Source organism: Sminthopsis crassicaudata, chromosome 5 (assembly GCF_048593235.1).
Source record: "Sminthopsis crassicaudata isolate SCR6 chromosome 5, ASM4859323v1, whole genome shotgun sequence".
Classification (NCBI taxonomy): domain Eukaryota; kingdom Metazoa; phylum Chordata; class Mammalia; order Dasyuromorphia; family Dasyuridae; genus Sminthopsis; species Sminthopsis crassicaudata.
In genome coordinates, this window is record NC_133621.1 from 50,687,913 (window position 1) to 50,703,012 (window position 15,100).

General features: G+C 37.9%; 1 protein-coding gene across 1 annotated transcript in view; it reads right to left on the reverse strand.

Moving 5' to 3' along the window:
• Positions 1–580: 580 nt before the first annotated feature.
• The window catches only part of FAM171A1 (family with sequence similarity 171 member A1), a 172,955-nt gene continuing 158,435 nt past the window's right edge, over positions 581–15,100 (reverse strand). Inside the window, exons 6-8 of the mRNA XM_074266670.1 lie at positions 7,443–7,559; positions 4,476–4,590; positions 581–3,568 (exon numbers count right to left, since the gene is read on the reverse strand). Of these exons, the coding sequence (XP_074122771.1) occupies positions 1,861–3,568; positions 4,476–4,590; positions 7,443–7,559 (1,940 nt within the window). The 3' untranslated portion in view covers positions 581–1,860. The remainder of the gene's footprint in view (positions 3,569–4,475; positions 4,591–7,442; positions 7,560–15,100) is intronic.

Consider the following 15,100-nt stretch of genomic DNA (forward strand, 5'->3'; position numbering starts at 1 on the left):
TTATCTATAAAATGAGCTGGGGAAGAAAATGGCAAACTACTCCAAATAGGGTCATGAAGAGCTGGACCCAACTGAAAGCAATTGGTATAACCCAAAAAGTACATAACTGAGAGTTGGGAAATTTGGGTTCTACTTCTTAAGTTTTTTTACTTGTAAATAAACAAACAAAAAGGGTTGAACTAGATTAGAAGTCTTCTGAAGTACCTTCTCAGTTTATGATCCAAAGTCTATTTGCCTCTTTAGTCTTTAGATTGGATTGGGGGAAATGGGGACATTGGACTTGATGGCCTTGACTCCATTCCCTTTCAGTCACAAACCTTTTTGATCCCTTGATCCCAGTTATTCTCCTAGTTGTATGATCTTGGGCAAATCCCCTCTCTGTTTCATTATCCTGCTACATAAACTGAAAAAGAACTTAGATTAGGAGTACTCTAAAGTTCACTCAATTCTAAAAATCCTATCATTCTGTGAGCCAATAAACATATTTCATACCTAGTTCTTACCACACAGAAAAAAACCATACAGTTTAGACAATCTTAAGGCTCCCAATGAATTAAAATAACCACAACATAGGTTGTTGTTTTGTTGTTTTTTTTCCAGAGTTTATTTTTGAATGATCATTTTTGGATAACCAAGCAGCTCTTTAAAGAGAATGCACAGAAGAGTCATTCTGGCACTTTTGGAGAATAAGTACATACGGTTTTTTTTTTTTTTAATATATACTTTTAAACACATTCAGTCCACTTGCTCAGTCCATACTTATGTTAAGCAAGCTCAGCCCACAGGATTCCAGAGTTAAGTAACCATCTATACAAAGTCAATGAAACCATAATCTTGGCCATCCAGCCAAAGGGAAAGATAGGAAAAGGTGTCTTTAAAATGTTCTATAGACTATCTTAGCTAAACAGAATCCACATTACACGTGATAACTAGAGAATACACTGTACTGAAATGAGAGATGCTTAGCACAAATGGCCACTTGGCAGCATGCAGTTAAAAGGGAAAAAAAAAGAGCATATAATTTCATCAATTTATAAAAATCCAGACAGTACAATTAAAGAAGTTAGCAAAAAAGGGGGCCGACTAGTGTCACTGTAAAAAAGGCACTTGGAATTCATGGGACCAGAATAGAAGGACTCTTAGCTGACACCAAATTCAGTTTGGTTTCATAAAAAGGCTTTAATATTTAGAGATGCAACTCACAAGAGTTCCTGAAGGGAGACATTAAACTCAATCACTTAAAAACTAAACATGTTAAAACAAGGCATAAAATGTTTACAACCAAGTTGTATTAAAAAAAAAACAAAAAACAACCAAATAAACATTAAAAAAACAAACACCAAAGCATAATATAAGCAAAATTTTACTAAACAGCAGCAATGCATAGCCTTCCTTGGAGATAACGCATACCTCGGACACTAAGTGCCAAAAAAGAATTTGTAATAAATGCTTTACAGTAGCATTATCATGATAAAATTGATTCAAGAAATGTAAAAAAAAATTCCCAACTATTCCCATATTCTGAGAGAGAAGTGAGGTCATTATATCTAATAATATGCTTGTTTTCCCCTCAATGTCCTCGGTGATGAACATAAGTATCAAGTATGTGGGATAACATTCAAAACCTACTTTCAGCCATCTCACTGGAGACATCCATTAAAATCAGTTTTTTTTTTTCTGAGTAATAATTTTAATTCCTTTCTAACATTTACACAGCAAACAGTAATGCAACCCAAGTCTACTGTCCATATCTGCCATTATGCTTTTTGTTTTTTTGTCTTTTCCACAAACAAGTAAGCGCTTCCATAGAAAGAATATTTGGCAATTTTATACTCCACAGAAAGGTGGATCTACAACAGCTCACTTTATGTTAAAAGCCATCAGTGGTCTTTCTTCTCGCTTTTGCCACGGACTTTTCTTGTCTTCTCCCTGGTCATCTTCATCGTCATCGTCATCTTCGTCTTCCTCATGGGCAGATCTTGCACGTTCAGGACTGGCTAATGGCTCAGTTGGGGCTTCCACAGTTCGCTTTATGGTTTCCTCCTGCAGGCTGGGCAGCTGGGCACCACTCCTCCGACCAGCCCCATCCAACAGGCAACGCAGGGCACTGTCCTCGGGAGTACATACTGTGGTTCCGCACTCACTGCCGCTTTGGTCCATGTCATCCAGGTACACTAGCTGTGTGTAGGCTGTACTGTCTGGGACACTCTGTTCTCTCTGCTGATGCTCCTGCACAGGTGGGTGCCCCTGCTGCAGGGATAAGTGGTCTCCTCTCCCCTTTCGGGCAGATTTTGGTTCATTCATATCAACGCCAGAATCTAAACTGGCATCATTACTCCCGTTCCTTCCAGCTCTTTGGAGATCAATGTATGAATGTCTAACGTGAGCATTGGATCTTCCATCCAGAGACACAAACCATGCCCGAGGATGGGGAAGTGGCTTCCCACCCCCTAGTTCCATAAGAGCCTTCTCAGTTAAAAGCTGTACCTCGCTATTCATTTGAGCCAAAGCTGCATCATTTAGGGAGGCGGGGATGGACAGAGATTCTGACATGGAAGCATTTTGTGGGCTCCATTCACGGGAGCCTGTATCTTGTAAGTGCTGTTGTGATATTGCTTGTGAAGATAGCTGCTGGGATTGCATCTGGGTGGAGGGATGTGGGAAGAGCTGGGCATGAGGGTTGGAAAACTCTGCCTGAAGTCTTTCTATTTCAAGTTGTTGGTCAGCTGGGACAACCAGTGGCTGGCTCACATAGGAATGGTCCCCTGGCAATTTCATATAATGAGCAGGGATGACCAAGGCAGGCAAGACTTTCCTATAAACGCTATCATTGACCTGGTCGACAGAACTGCAGCAAATCAACTGGCCTGGCCGAGGAAAAGAGGTCGGCCTTTCGAGGTGATCCACCGAGCGGGACATCATACATTCCGTTGGCCGGCGGTCCAGTAGTTGCTCTTTTTCAGGGGATGAAGATGTAGGGTACATTTGTTCCTGAATAGTGAGTTTGCTTCCTGCAGAAATGTGATTAATGGAGGCTTGGATTTCTCTATCTTGCTTTTCAAACAAAGGCTGGGACAACATAGCGTTATAACTCCTCCGGTAATCATCCTTGAGAGGGGATTCATAGCCTTCTCTTTCTACAGATTTTCTTGATTTTAAAGGAAAAACCTCCACAGATTTATGGTAGTCCTTTCCTAAAGTCCCACTCGGTGTCAGATTATCAAAGGATACTCGGCTTTTATCCTCTTCTTTGTGAGAAAGAAGTTCCTCTCTAGAGCTAAATTCTTGTGAGGTGCTATATGAAAGTTTGAGCATTGGGGTGTGCAAATCTGCTTCACCACTAGAAGACATCATCTCCATGTGAACACCACCCATCAGTTCCTTTGTACCTGATGGATCTGGGCGCCCGTGGCTGGCAACCGTCAGGGTACCGGGAAATTCTGATTCTCGCCGGGAAAACAGTAAATTTATGTGGGACATGGACGTTGACTGATCTTTTTTGGAACTGTCTAGGGCTGTAGAAAGCTGAAGTTTTCTATGGTGCTGACGAGGTTTTAAACATTTCCTCCTGTAATAAGAAATAAAATCCCAAACCAAAAATTACATGGTTTCTACCATGAGTACAGTTTCAAATTGTGATGGAAATCTTAATTCTCTCTATAAAAAGAAACAAAATTAACAAACTATATACACAAGAATTCGGATCTCTTTCCTATCCCCCTCCCCCTGGACAATTTAAATTAATTTAGAGTACTTGCTATGAAGATGTTGTCATCAGGCATTCATAAATAAATACAGTATCTAGTCACTATATAAATGTTACTAAGGAATTGAGGATAAGGATTTTTGGAGTGTATATAGATGTGATACATATACACTTATGTATTGTATTAAGTTTTATATATATGTATATATATAACTTATGTGTATATGTATATATAACTTATGTGTATATGTATATATAATATGTGTATATAAATATATGTATATATACATGTGTACGTATACATATATGCACATACACGTGCAAAACACTGAAACAGTAATTGTCTTGATTTGTTCTTCAGACATCCAGCTTATTAATTTTGGATAAGAGGTGTCTTAATATCCTTTCTAATGCACAGGTCTGTATCAAAACTGTCCAGTGATATCTGCCCCCCTCCCTTTCCCTGCCTCTCAACCCCAAATGTTATTTGGATATTTCTTTCTTTGTAAGGCTCCATATTGTGTTTCCTGCTTTGTTTCTTGCTTTCTATTCTTTTCTTTTGCAATTCTGGTTGCAAGTATCCATTTTTAGACTCCTTCCCCATTACCTTCCTTCTTAACCTGCCCTGTTCCTTCCACCTTATCCTAGTTGGGGTGGGAAAAGGGGAGGGAGAGGGGGGAGAGAGGGTTAGGCTTTTATTATCTAGTAAAATAAAACATTAGTACACAAAAAACATTTAATTAAAAATGCCAAAGTGGTAGAACTTTACCTGCAATAATATAAAAGAAGACACAGCAAAATCAAAAGTATGAAAGCCATTCCTCCTAAAATGGCCAAAAGAAATACCGTGTGATACGTAGTTATATCTTGACTTACAACAGGCCCTGGAAGGTCAAAAAACGGCATTTTAGAAATAGGTGAGAACTGTTAAAAAGAAAGGGAGACAACTGGACATCTCAGTGGCTTCCTTCTCTCCGGAGCCACGAGCTAGGTGAGAGAATTCCACTGACCTAACATTCAGTGGAAAAAGATGAACGTCATTGGGGCATCTGTAGTTCATTCTTTGTCCTCTAACCCTCCTGGTTTTCACCCACCTATCCCTACCCCTTCCCCAAATTAGTCCTTTGAAAGATGATTACTAAAATGCTGGAACAATCAGGTCCAGAAAGTGAACAAATATATGTGAGCAGAATATTGAAAAATTAAGAAAAAAGTTCAAGAACGAGGAGCTTTTATCAATGGGGAAGAAGTTAGAAGATTATTTTGTAATCTCCAACTAAAGCCAATTCAACAAACATTTATAAAGCATCTGTGATTTCAACTGCCCTGTACTTTATGAACATGATTACAAACAGTAATACATAATCATAATAGCTACAAAAGCAGCTTATACCTATTGAGGGCTTTAAGGTTTGAAAAATGCCAAATGTACATTATCATATTTGGCTCTTGGAATAACATTCCTTCCTCTGTGTCCTGAAAATAAATCATCTAGTTTGAATGTGTGAAATAAATTGGTGTTAGGATTTTCAAAAAATTATTTATTGTATATATGTGCCAAATTTCAAAAGGCATTTTAAAGTTACAGACTACTGTTTACTTTGAGAAAAAATATATACATACACAGCATTTATAAATGCTTTAAGATTTGCAAAGCACTTTATAAATATTTTCTTGTTTTATCATTTTCACAACAATCACGTGAGGGAGGTGCTATTATCACCTCCATTTCATAGTTGAAGAAACTGAGACAGACTTGCCCATGATTACACAGTAAATATCTGAGGCAGGATTTAAGTTCAGGCCTTTCATGACTACACATGTGAGTCCCTAATTCACTGTGCCACCAAGCTGCTCAAGTTAACTGATGCTATATATTTTCAATACAGGGATACAGACATAGCTCCACATTCATTAGGGAAATTGATTTACAATTTTCTTTTTCTGTTGTGGCTCTTCTTGGTTTAGGTATGAGCACTATATGTCTGTCATAAAAGGAATTTGCTAGGAGTCTTTCTTCATCTATTTTCCCAAATACTTTATATATTATAGCCTCTAATGAATAAGAGAAGTGTAGCTGCAGCCAAGGTTAGCATGGCAGTCAGATGGATCCTGGGGCTTGATGGTTATGGATTTTGGCTATGCTATTCAAGCAGATTAAAGCTGTAACTTAAGCCCTTCAACATTAAATGATTTTATGATAATAATTATTAATTATTATTAATGCATATTATTGATAATAATTATTAATGCAAAGAACCCTCCAAATAACTGCATACTGTTAATCATTTATTTGCAGCAAGATATACCAATATACATTACAATAGGACTCAGGAAGGAAGGCATTCTTAGTATTATATATACATAATATCATGTTAATATAAACATAAAACATTATAAACATGGAGAAAGCAGGTAGCAGAATAGTACAGTAGAAAAAATACTGGCTTTAAAGTCACATAATGTAGGCTTCTGCCCCAGTTTTGCCAAATCCATGCTCCAAGGTCATCTATGTGATCTTGGGCACATGACTCTGGGCCTCAGTTACTCCATCTGTAACATGAAGAGGTTTGACTAGCATAGAATTTGTGATCTGGAAAGGCATTAGCAGCTACCTAGTCCAGCTCATACATGTGAGGAATCTGGCAAAAAATAAGAAGTCTTTAAATCTCTACTTGAAGACCTCCAAGGAGAGGTGACCTGTTCCACTTAAATTAGGAGGAAGTTTTTCCTGAAATCAAGCCTACATTTAGGAATCGGTATCTTCTTTCTACTTTCTGGTATCAAAGAGAACAACCTTAGTCTGTCCTTCCTATGCCTACGTGATCCTTATTACTAAATCCAGGATTGTGAGCTCTTACTGCTGTTTCTCATATTAATTAAATTATAAAAAATTAAGAGAACAAATCCCAAAATTTAAGTAATACACTGAACCAAAAGGGAAACATTTTTATTTTTTAAATGTGAATTTACTTAAGTACAAAAGACTAATATTAATTGGAGGAGAAGGAGGAGCTAAAGTGTCACTGGCATTGCAGAAGTCAAAGAGAAATAATGGACGAGCAAATGTTCATAGAAGCAGCAGGGCTTATTGGAAAGATGTTCTGAATGCCTCGACCAGGAACTGATAGTCAACGTGACCTTCTATGCCTCTCCTGGCTTTTGCCTAAGAATGTCTTATAGAAGTTGTCACAAGGTAAGAGAGAAAATAATATATATGCATATTTTTTATACCAGTGTCATCAAAATGGTGCAAAATGGGGCTTTCCTACAGATTTTAAGTGCTATTTTCAGAATTCAACTTATTAAATAAAAAACAACAACAACAGTCATTATTTATATGGGAGATGCCCTCTGGTCCTTTCTAGTGGGACTGAGAATGGAAGACCACAAACACTTGCTACCACCTTCCCTTTTAATGCTTTCTGGATGCTTCTGACTGTCATTTAGTCTGCAGACTTGCCACCCACCCTGGAACTGATTTCTTATTTCTTACTTCTGAAACTTTCTATCTATTCTGGAGTGAAAATTCTTTTCTGCATGAACTTCCTGAATGTAGGGATTATCTTGCTTTTGTTATTTGTATCCTGAGCTCTTAGAACATAGTAAACACTCAATAGATGCCTTTTCTTTCATTCATTCAGCAAGATCTAAGACTGCCTGCACCCAGTCTACAAATACAAAGACCCAAGCACGTGGTTTTGACAAACATTCACAGGGTTTTGTTCCACTTTACCTGGGTTGGGGGGAGACATGGCTGCCACCCAGTACCCCAGTTGTGGGGCAATGTAGGTCCACGTCAGCTGATTCCCTTCCTGCTGTACGAGGCCTAAGCCACTTTTCAGCCACGTTCCTGTGGGATTCAGAGCAAAATTTCAAATGGATGAAATAAAATTCTGTTGCTTAAAAGAGAAAACATTTAAAAAGCTCCATTAGTACTTTAACATTTTGTGATTTCTTATGATGCTAATCATAGTACTTTTTCAACTGAGTAGGCCATTTTCTGACAGTTCTGATGAGATCTCCCACCTCTCTTTAAGGTATGTCTATAAAAATGGAATATGACAATGTTCCAAGGCTGTATTGTATACAGCACTTTATGCACATAATTTCATTTGAGTATATAGGTGGTAGAGGAAATGGCACATATTTCACTCCCAACTCTCCATTCCCAGTAGAATATAAGCCCCTTGAGAGCAGGTTCTGTTCTGTTTGTAACCCTAGAGCTTAATATGATGCCCGAGGCACACAGCAGATACTTCTTGGGGGCTACTAGGTGGTGCCATAGTGGAAAGAGTTCCCAGTCCTGGAGTCAAGAAGAATATCTTCCTGAATTCAAATCTGATCTCAAACACTTACTTGCTGTGTGGTCCTCAGCAAGTCATTTAAATTTTACTCGCCTTAGTTTCCTCATCTGTCAAATGATTTGGAGAAGGAAAACGTACATGTTGTTGAATTCATTCTATCCCCAGTAAAATATAAGCAACTTGAGGGTAGGTATTGTTTTGTTTCTATCCTAAAGCTTAATACGGTCCCTAGGCATGTAGCAGATAAATTAAGTTAAATTGTATTTCTCACTTTATTTTCCAAATTACATGTTAGTGTGGAATCAGGAGGTTTTGGGTTCAAACCCTGCCTTTGACACTTATTGTGGGCCAATCATGCATTGGTAAAATAAAGAATCTCCCAAAGGTTCCTTCTGGCTCTCATAACTTGCCTCCCTGACTTCTTCTGTAGAATAAAGACCTATCTACCTCCTAGGACTGATGGCAGGATCCAGTGAGATATGGACAGTGCTTTGCAACCTTAAGGCACCATGGAAGTATCAGCCTTTTTAAAAGAAATTTGTCTGTTTCCATCCCATTGTTCCTGAGGTACATTTTTTAGAGCCTCTGACTGGAAGAAGCATTTCTGTAAAACCCAATTTTCAAAGTGCCTTCTGATTGTGCAGGGATGTACCTGTTGCAGGACGATGACTTGTTTGAGGTAATTGATATGCATATCACTGTGAAATCAGAATGGGAGCTAGCAACTTGCTTTCCCTCAGGCTCTAAAAGCCACTAGGCTCTGAAGGAAAGACTGGAAGAACAGACTGAGCCCACCAGCACCCATTATGCCTAAATTGCTTGCACTCATCATCATAAGTGAACCATGAAGAGGTATCCCTGCCTGTGAGCATTCTGCCACTAATAGCCTCCTACAGCCCCAGCTGGATTTCCATTCTCATTCAAATGCCCATGCCTCTGGATCCAGTGATCCCACAATAGATAGGCACATAGCTCAAAGAAGTCAAAGAAAAAAATAAGATCCAACATAGGCCCAAGTATTCATAGAAACAAGCTTGAAGGCAGCAAAGCACTGGAACCCAAAATGGGGGAGACAACTATGTATATTACTGTCATCGAATATTACTGTGTAGTAAAACATAACACACGTGAGGAAGTCAGAAACATGGAACCGTTTGCACGAATGGAGGCAGAGTGTATGATCAGCACATGGAGCACTGGACCTGAAGATCAGAAGACCTATGCTGAAACTAAGCCTCAGACACCCACTAGTGGCTGGGTGTGATCCTGGGAAAGTCATTTAACTTCTGTTTGCCTCATTTTCCTCCTATCTAAAATACAGGTAACAATAGTGTCTATATCTCAGAGTTCTGAAATAATATTTGCAAAGAACTCTGCAAACCCTAAAGTGCTAATAAATGTTAGTTATTATTATTGTTTAGTCACTACAACAATGGAAACTAAAATAGTATTAACAGTCTGAATCACTGAGGAATCAGGGAAGGGTCTGCAGAAAAGATCAAGCAGCTTTTTTTGAGAAAATAAACATCCTTGGGCTTCAGTTTCCTCTTATGTGACATGTCAAGGTCAAACCCCACTTTGATCTCTAAATCTATGAACCTCTGAAACACACCTTCTCCCTCAAGGCAGAGGCTGGGGATGGGCTACCAGAAAAGAATATCTGGTGATATTTTTGTTCAATTGTTTTTCTTTGTCTTGGAGCAGCAGAGACAGGTAGGTGGCTTTAGTGGACAGAGTACTAACCTCTGAGTCAGGAAGGCCGGAGGTGAAATCTTGCCTTAGTTACTCAATTAGCACTGTGACTCTAAATAACTCTATCTTTCTAAGTCTGCTTCCTCTTTTGTAAAAGAGAGCGAATAACAGACCTCACTTACTTTACAGGGCTGGGGAGAGGATCAAAAGAGATTTTTGTCAAATGCTTAGCAAACCTTCAAAATGTTCTATAAATGCCAGTTATCATTGTTATTCTGTCTGTGTATGTCACAGGAAAATGAATGATACAAAGACAAAAGGCACCAGTCAAAAACCTTTTTTTCTTTTCTTTTTTTCTTTCTTTCTTTCTTTCTTTCTTTCTTTCTTTCTTTCTTTCTTTCTTTCTTTCTTTCTTTCTTTCTTTCTTTCTTTTTTCTTTTTCTTTTTTTTTTTTTTTTGTGTGAAAGAAATAGACTTCATAAATTTCCTCAGCTCAGTTCTGTCTAAACTAGTTTCATGTATAAGCTTCATGGGGGCAGTGAGCCAAGTGGCATTGATCCTGGCTCTCAAACTTTCAACCATAGTGTTTCCAGACCCTTGTCTTTAGTGCAACCATAGTTGCTTCTAATGGATTTTTCCTGTGGCGCTTGGGATGCTTCAGTGTCCTATTCTGTTGCCAAGACAACATTCAAATACAGCCTGTCTAAAAGGTACCTCATATCATTGTTGCCAATTCCTGCAAAGCACCTCCAAGTCTTAACCAGCTGTTGAACGAAAAAGGGAAGGAGAGGGATGCCTCCAAAATTTGCAAGAATATGCTCTGCATTTTGTTTTACTCCTCTTATTCAATTTCCCAAGTTGCTGATCTCCAACAACTTGCACTTAGAGCAGCTTCAGTTAAAAAACAGAAAAACAAAATGAGAGAGACATAGGAAAGAAGAAAGAAGAAGGAGAAGAAAAAGAAGGAAGAAGAGAAGAAAGAGGAGGAGGAGGAGGAGGAGGAGAAAAAGATGAAGAAGAAAGAAGAAGAAAGAAGAAAGAAAAAGAAGGAAGAAGAAAAAGAGAGAAAGAAGGGGGCAGAATATAAGCCTAATGGCTGTTAAATGAGTAGGAGAAGAAAGACTCTCATCTTACATTCATTTACTTAAGAACACTAATCCAATGACTTCTAGGAAAACAAAAATCTGAAAAGCAGATTGCTAATAAAAGTAAATACAAATAGTAGATACTTTAAAAGCAGGGGAAAACCCAACCACTTTCTATAATTAAGGAAATTTCCTAAAGTGTCAGGTCTCCCTTAACACAACTAATTTCTTCCATCTTTCCTCCCTAAGGGATCATCAATGCACATAATATTCCCCCAGGTCCATTTTATGTAGAAATTCTCCATTCTTATTAGTATTACTATGTCTGCTTGGAGGCACCTCTGCATGTGTAGGTTTGCAGTTTCCCCCAAATGTTCTTCATTCACTACTCCTAAACTGTCTCTGGAATGAGTTTTCTTCTCCATAAAACACCCAACTCAATACTTATTAAGCACCTACCAATTGTATGATTGTAACATGCAATCATTTATAAGTGCCAGGAATTTATAAGAAATTATAAACCCAGGAATTATAAGCCTTTATAGGCTTAAGTGAACCGGGTTTAACCCTCAAGGACCTTCAATTCTAGAGTGGCCATGAAATCAGGAAGATCTGTGTTCAAATTTCACCTCTCAAAATGAACTGGTCTACTCATAGCAAGCAATTAAGTTAATCTTTCAGGGCCTGTTGCCTAATTTATAAAACAGAAATGACAAATATCTTGAATAACTATCTCATAGAGTTCATTTAAAGCTAAAGTGAGACTGTATCCTAAAATTTTTTGTAAACCTTAAATTGTTATATGTGTTGGCCCTTATTATTATTAATGTTGTTGGAAAATGGACAAAAACAAATGATGGATGGTTTTCATTAACCTAATTTTTATAGCTCAAGTGGTCATAGAATTTAGAGCCAGAAGGAACTGGTTGAGCATTAATCTATCAACAATTATTTAAGTGCCTACTCTATAGCAGATATCGTGCTAGGTGCCCAGGAATTAAAGACAAAAGCTCAAACTTCTCGGCCTTCAATGAGTTATATTCTAAAGGGAGAGATCACATGTTCTCCCTATCAGGCTCTTCCTAGGGAATGAGAGGATTGATGGGAAGAGCTGTGCTATACCATCTCTGAGGTCACTTATCAATCTAAGTGTCTGTGATTCAACACAGGAAGATTTACAGAATTCCAAAGCAGCAATACAAATTTAGTTAAAAAAAGATAACTAGAATTAAACTTCATGTATCATTGGCTTCTTTGCTTAGTTTTGACTTCATATATTCTTTGAGCCCTCCCCTACTTTTTCAGGCTTCCTTTTGGAACTGTCTTTCCTCATTAGACTGTAAACTCCTGGAGGGCAAGGACTTTTCCTTTTCTTATTTATATCTTCAGCTCAATGTCAGATAGTAGACACTTAATAAATATTTATTGATTAGAATATTTTAGTTTTAATAGAAAAACAACAAGTTACAGATCGTGGGAAGGAGATTGGCTGAAAGATAACCTACATTAATTCATTTTGATGGGGAATACATTCTATTTTTATATTGCCATGTTGTCACCTCTCTTCCAGTAGAGAGGGTGATCCCATAGACTTGCCCTGAGACTCATGTTTGGTTGATTCCCATGGTTACCAGGAAACTGTCAGTAAGACAGCTCTGAAGTACAGTGAAGTTGGAGAATCTGATTAGTGACATGATCATGGTGCAAGAGAAGGGATAACCTGGCAGTGGTACCATAGTGGGCTGCACAAGAGAGCCCAAGATGGTGCCGTATCACTCCCCACAATCACAGACCAAGAACACTAGGAGGCACCTCTCTCCAAGGAAATGCTTTATCAGAAAATGAAAGATTGAAGAAAATTCTCTGACATAAATATATGGAATAATGTTTTAAAATGCAAAATAAAATAAGTGGTATCATAGAGTCAATTATATTGAAATACAGTTAAGTATATATTTTTCTTCTTATTATTTTTTTTCTTTTTGCTGAGGCAATTGGGGTTAAGTGACTTGCCCAGGGTCACACAGCCAAGGAGTGTTAAGTGTCTGAGGCCAGATTTGAACTCACGTTCTACTGATTTCAGGGATAGGCTCTATCCACTGCGCCACTTAGCTGCTCCATTTTTTCTTCTTTTTTAAAAATATATGCAAAGATAGTTTTCAACATTCCCTCTTGAAAAACCTTGTGTTCCAAATTTTTCTACTCCCCATCCCCTCCTCTAGAAAGCAATTAATCCAATACATGTTAAAACATGTACAATTCTTCTATTCATATTTCTATTATCTATATATATCTATTTTTTTTAAAGTTCATAGATTCCAAGTCAAGGACTTGTGGTCTATGAGACAATATATTAGATTGAAGACCTGAATTCTAATACAGTCATTGACTAACTGGGTAACGATGGGTCATTTTCTCCCTCTGAACCTCAGTTTCTTTATTTGTCAAATGAGGAACTTAGGAGGGGAAGAGTTATTCATAGATCAAGCACTAGATGTGCAACCCAACAATTTGCATTGACTCCTGGCTCAACCGCTGACCACTGGAGTGACTGTGGACAAGGCCCCTTTTGCCTCTCTGGGTCTCAATTTTCTTACCTATAAAATGAGAGTGTTGGATTATTTGATTTTCAAAGTCCTTTCTATTTCTAAATCTATGATTCTATGAATCTAAGACTAGTCTGATGATTCTAGGTTTTCCTTTCAACTCTAAGATTACATGATTTCTATTATTCTCTTTTCCCAGACCAGATACTATAAATTAAGCAGTTATCATTTATCAAGCATTTATCAAGCACTACAACATGCCAGCCACTGTGTTAAGCCCTTTATAATTATAATCTCATTTGATCCTCACAACAACTCTACAAATAAGGGCTACTTTTTATCAGGTAAAAAGCCCTGACTTGCCCAGAGTTGCACAGGCAGGAAGGGTGTGAGGTCCAGGTCTTCCTCATTCTGGACCTAGCAATCCATCCACGGTGCCACCTAGCTAGCTTTTGTTGCTGCACACAATTAGAAATTTCACTGGGACATATGTCTCAGTTTCATAACAAACTTCCTTGTGTCATACACAGAAAATCCTAAGAAGAACCATATGTTAATGGCATTTTGCAAGAACATTTCCCCTCTAGAAGTTCTCATTGATACATTTTTATAGAGTCAAATGAAAGAAAGCATTCAGGAAACCAGTAGAGCAAAGCCAAGCCTAAGAAAGTAAAACCAGCTCCTGCCTCAACAGATAACTCAAAGCTTTGACTGACTCAGGATCATCTGCCTCGAAGGGGCCAATCACAGAAACAGGCTTATTCCCAGCACTAGAATAACAAGGCAATAGTTTCAAGAGCTCTACTAAGAAAGTACATTTTCAAAATGACAAAAGGATCTCTACATCAGTCAAAGGAACTCAACTATCTTCTAAGTTCAGCAAAAGCATCTTATTACTCTAATCATCAGGTGTGAAGTTTAACCCCATCCCCCCCCAATATGTTTGGAGTTTGAGGATTACAAAGAGCACAGATTGTATTTTTTTATGTCCCAAGGAAATTATCGTCTGAGAGAAGTGATGAAGATGTATTTACCAAAGAATATTAATTACTGCCTATTTCCACACCCCCTCTCCAAATTAGGCAGCACAATAAAGGAATTCAGCAGGATTCCTTAGGATATAGAAATAAAACAAGAATGATTAGAACAAATCCAACTATACTTATTGTTTGCTGACTGTAAAAGAACTGGATTGATTAGAGCAAAATACCACTTTTAAGGCTCTCCTTCAAGAAGGTTGTCTCGGGAGTATGTCAAAATTGTACAAGATGCCTTGAAATATTACAAAAACAGAGAGAATTTTGTTCAACTCTCTTCTCAACTGTTCACATTAAATAAGGCATAAAACAGAGCTATATAGGCTCACCAAAAACATTTATCAGTGTTGAGGAAAGGTGAGAGATATCCTATTAGAATCCAAATAAAAGAGAGATTCCCTACAGTTGAAGAGGATGTTTTTGTTTATGGGTGACATTGTGGGGAATGCATCAATTTCCAGAAGATTGCAGTTTCCTGAGTGCCCCAAGCTTCACTGCCATGTTGCCTCCTTGTCATATTGTAAGTATGTTCCTCCTTTCTCCTTTCTCCCTTTGGTTCTGGGCACAGCAATCAAATCAACATTGTGATTGTTTCTGGAAAAAATGTGTTAGTTTATTATTATCTCTAATCATTATTCTTGTGACCCAACCAAAATGCCTTTTCTGGCCACCTTTTTTAAAAATGTGCTATTTTCCCCCATCTTATGTGATGCCTTTAAAATAACTT